Source organism: Miniopterus natalensis, chromosome 1 (genome assembly GCF_054644295.1).
Source record: "Miniopterus natalensis isolate mMinNat1 chromosome 1, mMinNat1.hap1, whole genome shotgun sequence".
Taxonomy (NCBI): domain Eukaryota; kingdom Metazoa; phylum Chordata; class Mammalia; order Chiroptera; family Miniopteridae; genus Miniopterus; species Miniopterus natalensis.
Genome location: NC_142081.1, coordinates 198,396,179 through 198,413,953, shown reverse-complemented (window position 1 = coordinate 198,413,953; position 17,775 = coordinate 198,396,179). Strand labels below are relative to the sequence as shown.

General features: G+C 56.2%; 2 protein-coding genes across 5 annotated transcripts in view; one reads left to right on the top strand and one right to left on the bottom strand.

The window, feature by feature from the left end:
• Window positions 1–5,641, bottom strand: part of EVC (EvC ciliary complex subunit 1) — a 39,574-nt gene extending 33,933 nt beyond the window's left edge. Inside the window, exons 1-2 of the mRNA XM_087828339.1 lie at window positions 5,468–5,641; window positions 2,773–2,898 (exon numbers count right to left, since the gene is read on the bottom strand). Coding sequence (XP_087684465.1) covers window positions 2,773–2,898; window positions 5,468–5,641 — 300 coding nt within the window. The remainder of the gene's footprint in view (window positions 1–2,772; window positions 2,899–5,467) is intronic.
• Window positions 5,642–8,575: 2,934 nt separating this feature from the next.
• The window catches only part of EVC2 (EvC ciliary complex subunit 2), a 41,853-nt gene continuing 32,653 nt past the window's right edge, over window positions 8,576–17,775 (top strand). For 3 of the 4 annotated variants that reach the window (XM_087828336.1, XM_087828335.1, XM_087828338.1), the window contains exons 1-5: window positions 8,576–8,776; window positions 10,584–10,652; window positions 12,494–12,680; window positions 15,724–15,839; window positions 16,494–16,547. In XM_087828336.1, the coding sequence (XP_087684462.1) occupies window positions 8,576–8,776; window positions 10,584–10,652; window positions 12,494–12,680; window positions 15,724–15,839; window positions 16,494–16,547 (627 nt within the window). The remainder of the gene's footprint in view (window positions 8,777–10,583; window positions 10,653–12,493; window positions 12,681–15,723; window positions 15,840–16,493; window positions 16,548–17,775) is intronic. The other variant, XM_087828337.1, reaches the window with a different exon arrangement.

Below are 17,775 nucleotides of genomic sequence, written 5' to 3'. Positions count from 1 at the left end.
CTTCTTACACAGGCCAGATGAGCACAGAGAGGTCAGGCCATGTGCCCAAGGTCACACAGCGAATAAATACCGGAACTAGGATTTGAGCTCAGATCCCTGGCTGCAGAAGGGCAAACCAAGGCTTAGAGGCTGACACCTTCCATTTCACCCTCCAGGAGGCAATTCAAACAATCTTTTAAACATGCGATTCCCACCCCCCACACCTTACAACCCTCTCGGCTTCCCTGTGACCCAAAGGGAAGGGCTGCCCCCAGGGCCTAGCCCCCAGCATCCACTCTCAGTCTCTGCTTGACGCTTTTTTAGGACAAAAGCAAAGAATGGCAGCACAGCTACATGGCTGTCTTCAGAACTGGTTACGTAATTTTGGGGGGGCTCAGTACAAAAGGAACATGGGGGTTTTATTTAAAAATGATTAAGAATTTCAAGACGGCAGAGTCCGGGAAGCAGGGGCAGGCCGTGTGACTTCGCAGGTGGCATGCCCGTGACGCCGGGCCTGGCTAATGTCTGGGTGGAGACGTGCTTACCCGAGGATACGACGCGAGCGCGGAAAGGGCACAGAGCGTTTTAAGCTCCGGACAGACAGTAGGAGGAGGGACGGAATGGAAGGGATGGACCCGAGGGGAAGGCATGGCCCCTGCTTCCCAGGGACCCATCTTCAACAGGGAGACACGAAACAAAACCTGCACTTCCCGTGAAAACCATAATTAGGAGGACGGAGAGGCTGGGGTCCAACGGAGACCCATGGAAGCAGGACCCGGGGATGGGGGCCCACAGGGCTGTGCAGTAAAACCCAGTCCCAGCTGATGGCACTACCCCAGCCACCTGGGAAACCCTGGACTGCGGTGGCTCTTCCATCCCGTCCCCCTGGAGCCTGCCATCCCCGCGAGGCCAGGCCCAGGGACGATCATGGCACTTGTCAGAGGATGGAGGACCCTGTCCCTTCTAGGGCAGGCCTGGGGACGAACACGACACTTGTCAGCAGATGCAGGACCCATGAGCACTCAGCACACGGAATGGGGCAGGTGACAGGCTTCCGCCGCCTGAGCGGGACCCGCCGGGCGGGGTTTCCAGGGCTCTCCTCCAGCTCAGAGCTCCTCCCAGTCCGACGGTCTCCCCAGCCGCAGCTGCACAATGATGCAGGAAATTGGATGTATAGCAAATCTCAATGTAAAACTCCTTCCGCCGAAGCAATGCAATTATTCCAAAAATTAGTGAGAGCAAAACCGTAGGAGGCAAGAACCCATTTCACCACCGACTGGGTGGCATTCTTTTCCAGAAAGGTGCACACGTGTCCCTGCAGCAGCCAGTGCTCCCTGTCCTCTGTCATCCTACACACAGGGCCCGGATGCTCCACACACGGGGCCGGGATGCAGACGGAGAACCGAGGCCCAAGCTAGGAGTTGCACGCCTCAGGGCCCAGTGGAATTTTCTGTTTGTTTTTGGTGGTTGTGGGCCATTTACCTGAACAGAGCTCCTGCAAGGAGAGACGGGAAGCACTCACGCCTTGGTTCTCTGGGCCTTAGACGGGGGGTCTCCGCTCGGCTCACCCTTCGGCCAGTCCCCCGCACATTCTCTGCCGAGCTCGGCCTGCGGAGTGCAGGGGCATGGGGGCGAGCCGGTCACGGGAACGGGCAGTTCTCTAACTGAACTCTGGCAATTATTAGCTTGATAATGGGCATAGCCTGGGTGCAGCTCAACAGTTCACAGGGAAAACACTACAGGGGGGAAAAAAATGAGTTCGCCTCCTGGGGAGGTGGAAGGATGTGGCTCCCTGTAAGTGCAGCTGGATCACTTATTCTGGGGCAGGAATAATCACAGAATCAATGATAACTCATGAGGGACCCCGATCACTATCATCGTAAAGCTGAGAAACCTGAAGCTCGGAGAGGTTATGTTTCCTGCCCAACATCACACAGCAAACAGGCGGCAGAGCTGGGACTGGGTTCCAGGATCCTGGATGCCACACAGGAAGCGATGCCCCACGGGCAGGCTTCGGCTGGACCGAGTGGGGGGCCAGGAAGGGGGGACCGGGGGAATGTGTCTTTTAACACCTTCGTCAGAAGCCCAGGACTCCTACTCCTAGATGTGTACTTAGTATGTGCTTAAAAGAAATAAAACAAAATGAAAACAAATCACAAGCACACTTATGCAAACATTCACAGAAGCCTCGTGCAGAAGAGCCGATCACCGCAAAGGCCACGCCTGGCGTATCCCCGCAATGGACCAACGCCCTCAGGGGACGAAATACTGACACACTGACAAGGGCAAGGACGTGCGTGAAGCTCATAAGGAAGACACCGAGGGAACGCAGGAAACTGGATGTAGACCAAATTGGATGGGGACCTGATGGCCACCGTCCCAGGGACTGTAAGAGTGTAGGAGTCTGGGTGTAAGACTGCAAGGGTCTGGGACAGCAGAACCACCTCGGTGCTGGAAATGACAGCAGCGGCGGCCTCGGGAAGGGGCTGGGCCCTGGAAAGCTCTCCCACGCCCCTGGTACCAGAAAGGGGCACAGGGGCGTGGGAGAGCTTTCCAAGGTGATGGAATGCTCCTGACGGGTGTCGGTTCCAAGGGTGTGTATGAACTTCTCACTCGTCCAACTGTAAACTTAAAACCTGTGCATTCCGTTGTCTGTAAATTGTGCCTCAAAAAAGAAACCTATTGGGACATTAAGATCCGTCAGAGGCTCACCCGGAGGACCTCTGTGCTGCCAGGTGGGACGCGGGACACCCGACGTGCACCTGGGCAGATAAACCCAAACACCCCGCTTACGTCCAGAGCCTCAGAGTCCTTCGAAGTCCGCGCTCCTCTCTTCCTCCTCCTGGACGGGGAACCGGCTTCGGAGGGGGTCTCTGCATTAGACTCCAAATTCTTGAGCAGACTCTGAGCATCATCTACCTAAAATCCAAAGGGGGGACAGGTTGCGATCAGACAGCCCAGTGGCCCTGGGACTGTAGCCATCAGGTCCCCACCCCCTGCAGTCACGTCTGCTCAGCTCTGGGCTTCTGCGGGCCCTGTGTGCACTGCTCCTCCTCTCACTCCCACCTGGGGGCGGCCACACATCCTTCAAGACTGTCCAGGTGCCCCCCCCCCCCCAAGAAGCCCCTGGAGGGAGCAGCTTCTCAGCAAGTCCTCGGGCCCTGGAGGCAATCTTGGGTCAAAGGTCATTGTTCTTCCAGGGCAGGGGTCTGGGTGGCCTGGGAGCTCCTTAATGCTTAACAGCTTAACTCAAGAAACGGCACTTAAATATTAATTTTCCTGTTATTTCCAATAAAGTCACTGGGTGACTTTTCAAAAAATATGTTCGATTACCTTAAATTACAGGCTGGCTGTATTGTGAAGGACTGGCGATTGTGCTTTGCAGACTCTGCATTCGCAGATTCGCCTGTTGGCTAAACTTTATTTGTAACTCCCCAAATCAACACCCAGGGTGCTGTTGTGAACGGTCCTGGACGTGTGCCGAACCCGTGAAGTTTGAGTTGCCTGATGTGCAGTTTCCAACTGAGAACGGCCTGCCTCTGGCTCAGCTCAGACTGCAAACACACGTCCTTTTCGTGTTCTATTTAGTGCCTTTTTTTTTGCATTTTTGTGCTTTTGCAGGTGATTCTGTTGTTTAAAATGACCTCTAAGTGTAGTAGTGTGGTGGGGTCTAGTGTCCTAATCACAGGAAGGCTGCGACTGCCTCAGGCAGAAAATGCACCTGTGAGATAATCTTCGCTCAGGACAGAGTTACAGGGCTGTTGGCCTCAAGTTCAGTGTTATCAACAATACATATTAAATAATGTGTCTTTAAACAGAAACATTAAACAAGGCTACGTACTGATTGGTTAATGAAAATGTTGTGACTAGAGTTTTGCAGAAATCTCGTCCTGTGTTTCCCCCTGGGACAATGATTCAGTATTTGCTGATTCTGTTTGCAGTGAGCATCATTATTGACTATATTTAAAATCCTATTATGCCAGAGACACTTATCCAGCCCCCTTGGACCACTGGCTGATCATGGACATAATTTTTGAACTGAAGAAATATCAGCCGTTTGTGAATGAGCTAGTCAGCAACTGCCATGGAACAGCTAAGCCTCAAGCCTTATTCTAGACAAACAAACAAAGCCCCTGCCTTCCTGGAGCCTACATTCTAGCAACATAAGAGAGATGTCAACAAAGAATTAAATGAACACATAGTATGTCAGAGGTGACAAGTGCTATAGGGAAAAACAATGGATGGGGGACCGGAGGGCAATGGGAGGGGACGTCTTCTTGGACAAGATGACATTTGAGAAGAAACTTGACACAAGTGAGACAGCAAGCCATTCAGACATCTTAGGGCCAGGCTTTCCAGGGAGAGGGCACAGCCAGTGCAAAGGCCCTGAGGCAGGTGCATGCTCAGCATGTCCAGGGAAGCTGTGTGGCTGGAGCGCTCTGGGTGGGGTGCAGAGGGGTAGATGATGAAGCCAGAGATTCGGGGGCTGTTTGTTTAGCAGTCATAGCTGCCCAGTACGGGGGTTCTGCAGGGAGGGCCCCAGTTGGACCATCCTACAGTAGAGACTCCAGGAGAAAATTCTCATCCACCCCACAGGGGAGCATCAGTGTTTTGCTCCCCAGTTATAAATGACCAGGAGGCTAAGAGTCAACAGCCACTTGATTACAGACTCTAATAGGAAAGACAAACACAAAACAAACAAATGGAAACAGCAAGCAGGAAACACACCGCATGGAGAAAAGAAAACTCACAGTTACAATCCTCAGAGAGATAAGAGAAAATACTAGTCACAAAATAAGAACAGAGTGGCTAAACCTAGGACATTCTGAGGACGAGAGAGAACACAGCCTTCAGGAGACAGATTACAGTAAGCTTTTGATTAGAACACAGCCTTGAGTTCTGAGATGGGGAAATAACACTAGCTGGGAACTCCAGCGGCCAGGGCGGGGTCTGTCCTGCTCACTGAGGTGGCCTCTAGGACCCCTGGCCAGGGGCCCGCCTGCAGAAGGGTGCTCTGCAAACTTTCACTGGAGGGGTGAGTGAATGAATGGAGGCAGAATGCATCCCAGTGCAGCAGCTGGGGCTCGGGAAAGGCTGACCCCGTGATGCACAGAGCCAGGGGTGGGGATCCCCAGGCCTCCTGTCCACCACGCGGAGCTGGGCTCCTACCAGCTTCCAGTGCCAGCCCCTGGTGCTACAGATGAGGAGACTGAGGCCGGGAGGGCTTTGGCGCCCGTCTGCATCACACAGTGGACTCGGAAGGAGCAGGCACTTTGGGGGACCCCAGGACAGTGCCCTTCTGTCACTCGGCCGCTTCCCTCTGCAATCACTGTCTCCAGCATCCTTCTGGACCAGAAGGGGAGCCCGGGGCAGGCCCGGCTGCGCGCGCGGAGCCCCCGATCGCGCTCCATGGGTTCGGAGCCCGACCCCGGGGCCCAGGAGGGCCGCGCCCCGTGCGCCCCGCCCGGCTGCCCAGCCCCGGACCCACCTGGTGGCGCGGGCGCGGGCGCGCGGCGCGGCGGCCGAGCCAGAGGCCGAGGCCGAGGCCGAGCGCGGCGCCCAGCAGCACGGCGGGAGCCAGCAGCGCGGGCGCGGGGGGCGCCGCGTCCCCGCCCCGCAGCAGCCGCGCGTCGCGCCCGCAGGCCGCCCCGCCGCGGGCCATCGGGGGCGCTCAGGCCGCGGCCCGGCCGCATCCCGCCGGCCGCCGGCCACCGCTCCGGCCCGCGCGCGGCACGGTCCCCGCCAGGTCGGCGGCGCGGGTCGGGGGCGCGGAGCCCGGGCGGTCGGGCGCGCGCGGCGCCCACTCTCCGTCCTGCGCCGTCTGCTTCCTCCGCCGCCTCCCCCGCTCCCCGCGCGGCCCGGGCGGAGGGAGGAGCCGGGACCTTCCGCCCAAAACTTGGAGCCGCCCCCGCCCCAGCCCCGCCGGTGCACTGAGCATGCCCGGCCCAGGCGCGCGTGTCCAGGGGGAGCCTTTGGGCGGACTCTTGGTTGTGCCTGGGCCGCTGGGCTTCAGCGGAGGAGGGGTCCCCAGCAGCGCGGCAGGGCGTTGCTCGGATAAGTTTATTGAGCGCTTACGAGGTGCCAAGCGTTTAGCCTGGTGACCTCAGTAACTCTGAGCGCAGGTCGGACTCCAGCCTTGCCTCCAACGTCTCCCCGTTGGCCACCCTTGGGTGGCCCGGTGGGCACAGTCCACCACTCCCTCTGAACTTGTTGTGAAACATCCTGTCATATATATGTATATGTATATGTATATGTATATATACGTATATGTATATGTATATATACATGTATATATATACACATATGTACATGTGTGTATATATATACACACACATATATCTTTACTGATTTCAGAGAGAGGGAGAGAGAGAGAAACATCAATGAGTCATTGATCTGCTGCCTCTTGCACACCCCCTACTGGGGATGGAGCGCACAACCCCTGCATGTCCCCACGGGGAACCCAACCGTGACCTCCTGGATCCCAGCTAGATGCTCAACGGCTGAGCCAGACCCCACCCGGCAAGAATCCTGTCTTAATGCCTATTCTTCCACGGATGGTCAGGGCTTTCCTCTGGGACAGTGTTTAGAAAGATCGTTACATCCAGTCCCCAGTCAAAAGGAGACACGGACTGGTCATTCATTCCCTCAGCATTTTACAGAAAACCTGCTGATCCAACAGGCACCCGGTCAGCAAGGAACCAGGCAAGGCCAGGCATGGAGGCCCTCAGGGCTGTGTGGGGAGAGAAGCGACCAGAGGCATTCGGCGTCTGTTCTTTCTTTAAACAAACATTTACCGAGCAGATGCCAGCTCGTCCCGGTGCTGGGGGTACAGCCGTGAGCACGTGTACACACTTGGACACACACACTCTCACAGTTTGGAGCTTAATTCCCTAGGAGGGCCAGGGCCGGGGGACCACGGGGATCTACCTGCTTCAACAGACAAGGGCTTTTGTGTTCTTAACCTGGACGTGCAGCTCAGGGGTGTAGTTTTTTCACCATTTCCTCATCAAGGCGTCCAGGTGGGCAGGATGGGAACTATTACCCAGTTTTAGTTTTCATAGGTGAAGAAACTGACAGCAAAAGAGGAGGAGAGGCTTTGCTCAAGGTGCTGTCGCGGGGAAGTGGGACAGATACACGTGTCTGTCTGGCGTTGGGGCTCACACTATGCTAAGCCGTGCTGCTTAAATGTTTCCTTGGATGTGTTAACATAAGAAGCCTTCAAGCCTGTGAAGAATTGTTGTGAGTTTATTTGAGCCCAGCTGTTTTGAAGCAAAGTCTCAGCAGACTGAGATAACACCCCGGGGAACGGTAGTTTTGCACCGTGTTTTATGCATTGCAATCAAAAGGGAGGGTAAGTGGGTTACAAGAAATCCATGGGTGAAAGATTAGGGAGGTGGGAGAAAGCAAGGGGGGGCTGACCTCGGGGTTGGATAGAAAGTAAAACGATAACCACACTTCTTTTACGTAGGTGGGTGCAGCGTCGTAAACAGTCAACAATGAACATGATGCCAACAACAACGAGGGGATTTGAGGTCTCCGCCCCCTGCTTTGAGGGGTCAGAAAAAGGGGCATTACTTTGTTTTTGCAAAGGCATGTTAATCAGGTATGTTATCTCAGAGGCAAAGGACTAGAGAGGACAGGCTTGTTAAGGTGAAAATTCACCTTTGTTAAGGAAAAATACTGCCTGAGGACATGACTACCCGCCGTGAACTGCTTTTAGATTAAACTGTTTTCATTTCAGACCCTCCTTTGTGGTTGCTTTAAGTCTCTGCGTTTGCAAGGCCAACCTAGTGGCCGGCCCTGAGCTTGTCAGGTCCGCAGAAGCATCTCCAGGGCTCCTGGGCACGATGCATGAAGAGTGCAGGGTGTTTGCTCAGTTGCTGCCTCCTGACTCCAGACACCAACTCCCCTCTCCCTGGTCCACCGGAGACACCCCACAGTGGCTGGTCTGACTGCCTGCCCCCCCTGTGGTGGTGGTGGTGGTGGGGTGCTGGGCAGGTCCAGGGGCTAATCCTCAGCAAGGTCTCAGGCAGCGGGTGCCCAAGTGGGCTGCACTGAACCCCACCAGAAATGAGGGTCCCCTTTCCCTCCCTCTGCCCGGGGCTGCCAGTCTCCCTCCAGCCCCGCTCCGTGCTGGCCCGTCCCCTCCGGGCTCTCCAGGACGCACGGCCTTGCCTCTCCAAATGCTTCTACTAGGGACCCGGCGGGCCTGGGGCCGGTCGTGTGCCCGGAAAGGGTTTCCGGAGAAGGGGGGTCTCCGCGAAGACGCAGAGAAAACGACGGCATCAGTGGCGGGCCCCTGGAGCCCCTGGAATCTCTGGGAGCAGGGCAGTCCCCGCGCCCGCTGTGCGTAACGACGGCCCCGGGGGGGGGGCCGAGCGCGCCCGAGCCTGGCGGGGGCGCCGCCGGCTCCCGCCCCGTCGGGGCCCCGCCCCGCAGCCTCCCGCCCGCCCAGCCGCGGAGGCCCGTGTTTTCCAGAAAACTTTCCGCGGCGGCGCGCACTGGGCATGCTCGGCGGGGCGGGCCCGGGGCCGGCGCCGGAAGCGGCCGCGACTCCCACGCGCCCCCCCTGCGGAGCCGCGGGCCCGGGCGAGCGATGGGCGCGGGGGCCGCCCCGGGGCGCGCCGCTTGGGTGCTGGCCGGGGGCCTCCTGGCCGCCGCCCTGGCGCTGCCCGCGGGGCCCGGGGGCCGGGGCTGGCTCCCCGCGGGCCCGAGCCCCCTCCGGCGTCCCCTGGGCGCACAGGCGCCCCCGGACCCCCGCGCAGCCCCCGGGGCGGGGCCCGAGCGCGCGGCGCAGGTGAGGCGGCGGCGGGGCCCGAGGACTTGGGGACCTTATCGGGAAGGGAGGGCGCAGCGGCGGGAGTGGGAGTTTGGTGAGTTCAGGGGCGCAGAGCACCTTAGGGAGCGGGGCGCTTGTTGCCCGCCCGGCGGAGGGCTGTAGCCACTGCCCCCTTCACCCTGCCCGCCCTCTGTGGTCCCAAACTCGGGGAGGCGCGGAGCCCTGGCTGTCGCTCCCCGCGCGGGTCCCCAGCCCTTCTGCCCATCGGCTCAGATGGCTGCCCTCCGCCCCCCCCCCCAGCCCCTGGGTTCAGTTCCCACCCCTTCCCCTCTGGCCTTTGGTGACTGTTTTCCCTGGGTCCCCTCATTTGTGCTCTCAACCATTCTTTTCCCAGCTCTCCAGGTGATCTGTCCTAGGCGTATACATCTGACCACTTCCCTCCCTTGCTTGCACCCCCTACACCCCAGGCCAGTGGCAAGCCCAGGCTGCTGCTCCCAGGAATGCCTGGTCAGGGGTCTGGGCCATCACCACCCTGGGTCCTCCAGCCCTCCCTGGACCCAGCTCCCTGGTCCAGCATCATCTCTACCTGCAGGCCCCGGGGCACCTGCTACACTGGCAGGTTCTTAGGTTTCTTGAATGAGATCCCCTTCACTTTCTATTATTGTTCTTAGGCTTTTACCAGAGCAGACAAAAATAATGACACTTTCTTTCAATTTACCGAGCTTTTAAAAAGTACCCTGACAGGACATTTCTCAGGGTTCCCTTATCCACTCCTGCCACCCGAGCTGGGAAGTACATGGCGTCCTGTGCTCTGGCCCCAGTTCAGAGCCCACTCCCGACCTCGCCTGCTCTGCATGTCCCTACTCCTCCCTCTGGAAGCCAGTGTGGGAACATTCTGGTAGAAGTTTGTTGCTAGACTCCCCAAGAAAGTGCCTTGAAAACCTGAAATAAGTGCTCACTGTTAACTTACTATCTTATCTCCTCCTGCAAAGGGTGAGCTGATAGGCAGTTACCACCATTTCCCAGACAGTCTGAAACTGCTCTGTCCAGTACAGTAGCCACATGCGGCTGTTTAAATTTAAACATTTCAAGTGCTCAAAGGCCCCTGTGCTAGCGGCTGTTGTACTGGACAGCCCACAGTATTGAACAGGCCCATCCCCTCGGAAAGGGGGTTGGAGGTTGGAAGGAGGGAAGCAGTGAAGGGCGGTGTGGACAAGGGGCTCCCGAGTGGGCCATTCATCCCCAGCATTTACGGAGTGCCCTCGGGGTGCCGGGCTGCGTTCTGGGTGCTGGGGATATAAGAGAACAGGGCAGTCTGCTCACAAGAAACCTGCATTCTCGGGGCAGGAGAAAGACACTAAGTAATGGTGTCACTCCATGGTGTGGCAGTTGGTGGTTCAGGCTATAGAGAAGAATTCAGTGGGCAACGGGGACTGAAAGAGATGGCGGTGATCACCCTCCAGATGGGTGGTCAGGGAAGGCGCTTTGAGGAGCTGGCAGGTGAGCAGAGCCCTGGATGGAATGAGAGGGCAAGGGCCCCTCGCAGAAGGGCTTCCCAGACCGGGATTAAGTGAGGCAGAGGCTGTGGGCGGGGTGTGCTTGGTGTGGTCCAGGACCAGCAGGGGGGCCGGGGTGAGGAGTGGGAGGGTGAGGCCAGAGGGTGGGGGGGCCCGGTCAGGAAAGGCCCCACGGGTGGAGGAGAGCCAGTGGTCAGGACTCGACTGGTACTGAGTAAGATAGAAGCCGTGGGAGAAGGAATGTTTATTAGATATCTGTAGCACGAAATGTTTTTTTGTTTTCTAATAATTTCTCTATTTTTTTGTAGCCTGGAGACATTTCAAGAAACATTCAAGGAGCTTCTGAGAGCGGAGTAATTTTTCAGAAGTGTGCAGTGGTAAGTGTCCGTAGGTGGCTTAGGCTTGAGGGGACAATAATTGGGTTTTGCCTATATCCTGTATTAGTGAGGTTATATATTTAAGAACTGGCAGGTCATAGGGCTCTCTACCCGTGTCTGAACGTGTGAGTGATGAGCTGACCTACGAGGGATTCGTATATTACTTCACCAGGGCTAAGAGTTTTGGTAACAATTAAATTATTCTTAGTGAAAATCCACTGTGGTCACTTAGGATAGGTTTTCACACTGATATGGTGCTTGACAGTGTAAAGATTATTTAATGTCCTTTAGGTCTTTAATCCCAGGAGGTGGCTTTTCATGTTGTCCTTGGGGTGGGTCCCCAAGCCCATCCTTGGGTTCAGTGATCCACTAGGAGGCCTCCCAGAACTCAGCAAAGTTGTGTGCTCACAGTTACAGTTCATTACAGCAGCAGGACACAGACGAAAGTCAGCAAAGGAAACCACACGTGGGACAGAGTTCCAGAGGGACAGCTGCCCACTGTCCTCTGCTGGTGGAATTGTGGGGACAGCGTTTAATTTCCCCAACACTGGTGTGTGACGTTGACCAGGGACGCTCCCGAGCCTTGGTGTCCAGGACTTTTATTGCCAGTGGGTCACGTAGGCACGGAGCAGCCGTGTAACTGCCCCCAGTTACTCAGTCTCCAGCCCCTCCAGAGCTCACCATGATGGAGCTTGGCCCATGGCCCCCACCAGGAGTCACGTTGTTAGCACCAGCTCCTTGGTGTGGCCCAAGGCCACAGATACATGAAGACACTCTTACCAGGCAGGGCTGTAGAGGTCAGTCCCCCAGGAGCTGGTCCAGGGCCAGCCCTTCCTTTGGGATGTGCAGGGTTTGGGCAGCTCAGGCCTGCTGAGGGAACCCTTCATGCATAGCTGTCATCCTCTCCCATCCCGGATACAGTGAGTGCTCCTGTGTCTCCTGTGTCTTTCTAGGGATGTTTTCTTCATGTTCATGCGCTCATGAGTGTGTGTGTGTGTGTGTGTGTGCGCGCGCGCACGCCTGCACGTGTCTGGGACACATACCATCCTCTGCTCCTTACATAAGTGGGGGGGCACTGCTCCCAGAGTGCTGCCTGCTCTGCTCTCATGTTCCAGAGTCACTTCTCTCGGGACGTGCTGGGTGAAGGATGGGTAGGGATGGTGGCAGATATGTCAAGAGGGGAGCAGGGTGAGGTTGCAGAGGCCAGGTGGGGAGCCCAGCTGGGCCAGCAGGCGGGTTCTAACAGCCAAGCCAGTCAGACGTGACGGGGCAGAACCCGCAGGGAGGACGGGCCTGCAGCCAGGGGGCCAGCTCGGGGGATGCTGGAGACCAGGGGGCAGTCCGGGGCCCTGCCCAGGGCTCTGGGGCCAACTCTTCAAAATAAAGGAGCAAGAAAGGACCATTGGTTACTTTCCCTGGTGGCACCCATTGTTGCACTCTCCCCGGCCTGACTTTGGTTTTGTGCTGGGATGTTTTCTACGTTTTTCTCTGTAGGATGATCTCACTGCATCTCAGGGTCCCAGTTGCTTTGAAACTGTCACCAGGCAATAGCTTGGCTGTGTCAGTGCTCTCCCGGGGCCTTTGAAATCAGCCTGATGAATTCTCAGAACCTTTGTGAGACCATAAAGCCCTCCTTGGTCCTCCTGAATATGTTCTCTGCCATGTGCATGCAAGTATGAGTGTGTGTGCACATGTGTGTGCCCCTACACATACGTATACATACATGCATGTGTACACGGATCTTCTCTGCCCGAAGACCTGATGTGTGCAAGTTGAGCTAGAGCATCACTTTAGGAGGTTGGACTTGTCGTTGAATCTGCTCTCACTTCACCCCATCCTAGGAGTCGGGGCCAAGCGTGTCACCAATGGCTCAGGTGCGCCTGCTGGTAAACAACACCCCGACACCAGGGGCCGCCAACCTGTCCGATCTGCTTCTGCTTGACAATATTACCGGCCTTGTTGTCAGGGACTCGACTGGAAACAAGACCTCAGCGGGACTCCAGACCTTCAGGAAGACGTTTCTGCCAGGTGAGGGCAGCGTGGACCAGGTCAGGGCCCGAAACGGCAGACACGCTCACGGAGCACGTGGTCGGCCACAGGCGCGTTCCACACGTTCCCTCAGTTCATCCTCACGGGATTCACAGCGGGGGCGTCAGAGGAGGGGACCAGCTCTCAGTATCTGCACCTGACAGGCTGGATTTGTTACTTAAATTACAGAGAGACAGGACTTGGGGAAAGAGTTTGTAAAAAATTATACATATTCAGTGTTTATTATGAAAAAATTCAAACATAAGCAAAGGTAGAGTTTCTAGTGAATCCCAGTACGTCCATCACCCGCGTGACCAGAATGGCCGTCACTCAGTAAAATGAGAGCTTGTTTCGGGGTGTGCTGGATGGGTCAGAGTACACTGAGCAGTGGGGCCCAGCAGGGCACCTTCGTCACTCACGGAGGCAGCACCACGCGGCCTGCTGACCGGCCGGCGGAGTCAGTCACCTTTGTCACGCGTGGCATGGGGGTGGCGCCCCAGTCCTACAGGGGCCGAGCCGGCTTGCTTTCTGCTGGAGGCCACTCTCGCGAGTGAGACGTTGACAGGTGACGCGCACCCAAGCTGACTGGTCAGCGAGGTGCAGCCCCAGGGAGAGAGCCAGGGAGAGGCAGCCTGGTCGGAAAGGGGGGGGGGGGGGGCGCCCGCGCCCAGGGATGGAAACACCAGGGTGGTGAGTGTGTTTCCCGGACGGTCTCGGTCAGTTTGTTCGCCAAACCCACTGGGCTTCTCATTGATCTGAAGGGTGGTGGCGGGTCCTCTGGGAAGGGGATTGGCCATTGGTTAGGATGCAGGATGCCCCTGCTCCCCTAGACCACCCGTCCACTGCCCCCTGGGGTGTCCGTCTCGGAGGGCTGGTAGACAGATGAGTTTTCTTTTCCTGCCCTGTGAAGGCTTTGGAAATGATCCAGAGTGTTGTATTATTGAAATAAACTCCAAACCCAAGGCTGGAAATCCTCCCTAATTCTAATACCCATCTAATCATACTCAGCCTTGCTGCTCACCGTGGTAAATCACGGGGTGTGCAGTGTGATTAGAGGACAGCCCTGAGTGTAGCCACATAAAATTCTCCAACAATAAACTACCAACGCATCCCTTTAGCAAATTCTCAGGGAGAAATGAAAATCTCAGGCATGAGTCTCCTACAAATTGAAATTCAAATATATTCAAGTCCAAAAGGAATTAAAATCTGAGACCAAGATTCTAGTCCTTGTCAGTTTTTAAAAGTCCAAAGTCCAGAATTCTTAAGTTAGAATTCCTTAAACCAGCTTCCCGATGTTATTCTGCCCAGACTCGCCCAGGCAGTGCTGATGTTTAGGAGGAGTGGGGTTCCTTCAGCTGTCGAGGGTGCAGCTCCTTTGTCTCAGAAGTTGAATTAGTTGAGTGTCATGCTTTCACGTGCCTCGCTTTTTACAAAGTCCATGGAGTTCAGGAACACAAAAGGGGATCCTGTACAGAAAGAGCAGTGTAGCTGCACAATGGAATATTGCTTGGCAGTGAAAAGGAGTGAAGTTCTGGTGTGTGCTCCCCCAAAAATATATGCTCAGTGGAAGAACCAGACATAAGAACACATATTATATGATTCTGTTCCTATGAGATGTCCAAAAATGGCAGATTTGTCCCAAAGATAGTAGGTTAGTGATTAGGCCTGGGATGGGGGCCAGGGGGAGCAGTGAGAGCGACTGTCGTTGGGCACAAGGCTTTTTTTTAGGGTGATAGAATATTCTAAAATTAGATTGTGGTGATGGTTGTACAGCTCTGTAAATATACTGAATTTCCTTGAATTTTACACTGAAAATAGGTGAATTGGATGGCATGTAAATTTTATCTCAAACCTGTTTTAAAAAAAAAAAAAAAATGGAGTATCACCATCTCAGCCCTGAAATCACCCAGTTCAGACAACAGTCCCCTCTCAGTCCCTGGACAGGCCGGGCCGTGTCCCCAAACCCAGCACTCAGCATTTCCCCCGACTGTGACGGAGGCCCAGGGGAGCTGCCACACAGGGGCAGGACACAGACCTTCCTTTTGGTGTTAGTTTACGAAGTGCCTTCAGTCTCTGGGAGGTGCCCAGAGCCCACCTGAGACTCCAGCTCAGTGGGAGGGATTCCTTGGTAGTTACAGCGGACTCAGTCCATTTGCAGCCCCAGGTGGCAGGCTCCCGGTCCACACCGTCTCCACCTCCAAAAGCGGCGCTGAGACATTGCGGTGTCCTGCAAAAACTACAGACTCTCAGTGGTGGCCGCTCTGTCCCTCAGTCTTGTTTGGGGTCCTCTCTGCCCACCAGGTCTCCAGAACCTGGTCGGTCACCTCGGGGTGTGACTGGGTGCAGAGCCACCTCCTGAGAGCAGGCAGCTTCCCTGCTGACTTCTTCCCAAGGCGAGCTCTGAGCTGGAACCCGTCTCCCAGGGAAGCTCTCCCTTCAGTGCCAGCAGTTAATTTTTGTAATTAAGCAGTTGAGGGCCAACTAGAGACCCTCGTGAGCCCCAGGTGACCTTCACCACCCCCTCCAGGCCCTGGTGTGGTGCCGTTCGCTGTGCACACAGACCCCGCTGCCTGGAGGGGTCTAAGGAGCAGTTAGGATCGTCTGTCACCTGGGCCCAAAGTCCTGCAGACTCCTGTCCTTAGTCGTGCAGACCGTATCGCTGGGGATAAACAGATCCTGCCTGGATTCCGAACAAAACAAAAAGGTTCTAGATTTCCTAAGAGAGGGAGCTAAACATATCCTGCGCCCAGAGGCAGACCTGCCCAGTCGCAGGCAATGCTGGGTGGGGATGGGGTGCCGGGTGTGACAGCCCAGGAGCAGAAAGGGGCCCCTGGCACCTGCTCACAGCCCAAGGGGAAACCCAGGGTACCCGGAGTGGGCATGCTTTCCCGCTAAGGGTGAGGGAATCTGAAGGGCCCCCTGCTGCCCACGTGGGCCTCGATGGCCGCCTCCTTTCGATGGCATGGCTGTCTGGAGGGTGGCAGGGGGGTGGCTGCGTGGCAGAGGCCCCGTCATGACTCCCATGGGCCTTTTCTCTGAGCAGTCGGAGACTCCTTCTCAGTCAGCTACACGGCCTCCCTGGAGGCCCGAGACCCTGGGCGTGGGGAGATCCTGATGCTGCCGGCCCTGCTCACCTTTCAGAGCTCGTCACAGTCAGTGGTGAGTGTCGCTGGTTACTCTGATTCCTGCCTCCTCGCTGCCCAGGGAGGTGGTTTTAGACACACTTAGGGCACAAGATCCCTTCCGTCCGCCCGCCCTCCCTCCCTCCCTCCCTCCCTCCCTCCCTTCCTCAGTGATATCAAATTCCAGATAAGTGCACAGGCCCAGGCATCTCACACACTTTGCCGTGAACCTGGGTCCCTTAGCTCATTATGACCTTGAATAATCACTCAGCCTCTGGGCCCTGACACAGGGTCATTATAATAACTAATCCTAGAGGTTGATTTCTCATGCTGTGTGTGTCTTGCACATGATGTTGGAAGACGGAAAGAAACACACACACAGTGTGACCCAGTGATGACCTGGGCGGTCTGGCCCGACCCCAGCGCTGAGCGTGGCACCGAAGGGCACTGCCAGCGCCTTTCTCAGTAAGGAGACCGGGGTTCAGATCCCACATAGCCTCTGGGAGAGGAGGCTCTGCGGTTCCGACCTTTTTCCCCCGAAGGGACTGTAAGACCCCTTCAAGCTCTGACCCCCAACAGTCACGGGCCCTTACAGCTCCAGGCACAGTGGGTGGGACATACACCAGTGTTGCCCCACGCGTCAGACTCCAGGACCTGTTGACCAAAGTGTTTTGTTACGGTTTTTTTCTAGAACAGAACACAGCTGAAAGCCCCGTTCACCATCACTGCAGAGGACAAGGTAAAGGTGAGAGAAATATCCAACCCGACACCCCCGCTGCCCCGGGTCTTTTCATGTCTGTGACGCAGGGTCTCTTGTTCCCAGAGCCCGTGGAGGGCCGCTGCTGCCCCCCACGAGGCTGGGGCCGCGCGCAGGGTGGGTCCCCGCGGTGGCCTGAGGCTGTGCGGTTAGTTCCTGCATTTCTGTTCACACCCGCCCTGCAGTGTTTGCCGCTGGGCCGGCTGATAGGCGTGTTTTGTCTCCTGGAACCTTCCCGGAGCTCTGCAGTCCGTGGGCAGGTCTCCCCGCTCCTGCCGGTCACCATTAGCACTTTCGCATTTCTCTTCGTCAGTTCAATCCCTCACAGCTCATAGATAGATTGTGTGCACTGTGGGTACTGCCAGGAGAAAAAGTTCTCTGGGTTGGCTGGATGGCAGACTTCCTGGAGGAGGTGAGAATTCAGTTGGACCTTAAAGGAAGGATTTTGTTAGAGAGGAGGGATGTTCTAAAATATGTGACTGGGAACCTGACTTCTGCCAAGCCAGTTTGTTGGTCGAATGTGAACGGAGGAGCAGGCACAGTGCCTGGCACCATTGAGACACACGTAGGATGAGGCAGGGCCCTTGCCAGTCAGTGTGCGTTGTAGCAGGTGGACATGGCACCTGCAAAGAGGACGTCTTTATACCTGGGAAGTGTGACAGGGATGAATAGGAGAGGCTCGGCTGTGAGGATAGAGGCTCCCCTGACATTGTCACCAAGCAGTTAAAAAATAGAGCTAAGACATCAGTAATCCGTCACGCGAGTTGGGATCCAGCCACACTCTACTGTCCTGAGGGTGAAACTGACGTCAGCCAAGGAAAACGAGGCCCGAGAAGTGGCTTCCCGGTTCCCCTTCTTACCGCTCTGTGTCCTCGATAGAGTCTCTTTGAAAGGAAAAGAGCCACCCCACGCCGGGCTGGACGCTGAGGGCTGGTGTTCCAACGGTGCTGGATGTCACTGCAGCTTCTTGCGTTAATCACAGGAGCCCGCGGGAGGGCCGGGCACTGTGCCACGCACAGGGGAACGGGGTCTCGATCGAAGCCACAGCGACCTCGCTATGACATGTGATGTGAAGAATGTCATCCTTCATAAACTTGACTAGATCTTTTGAAAGAAAACTAAACATGAATTCCCTCATCAGATTAACATCTAGATACATAAAAAGTTTGTAAAAAGTAAGTATAGGTTAATATCATATATGATGTATATCATATAT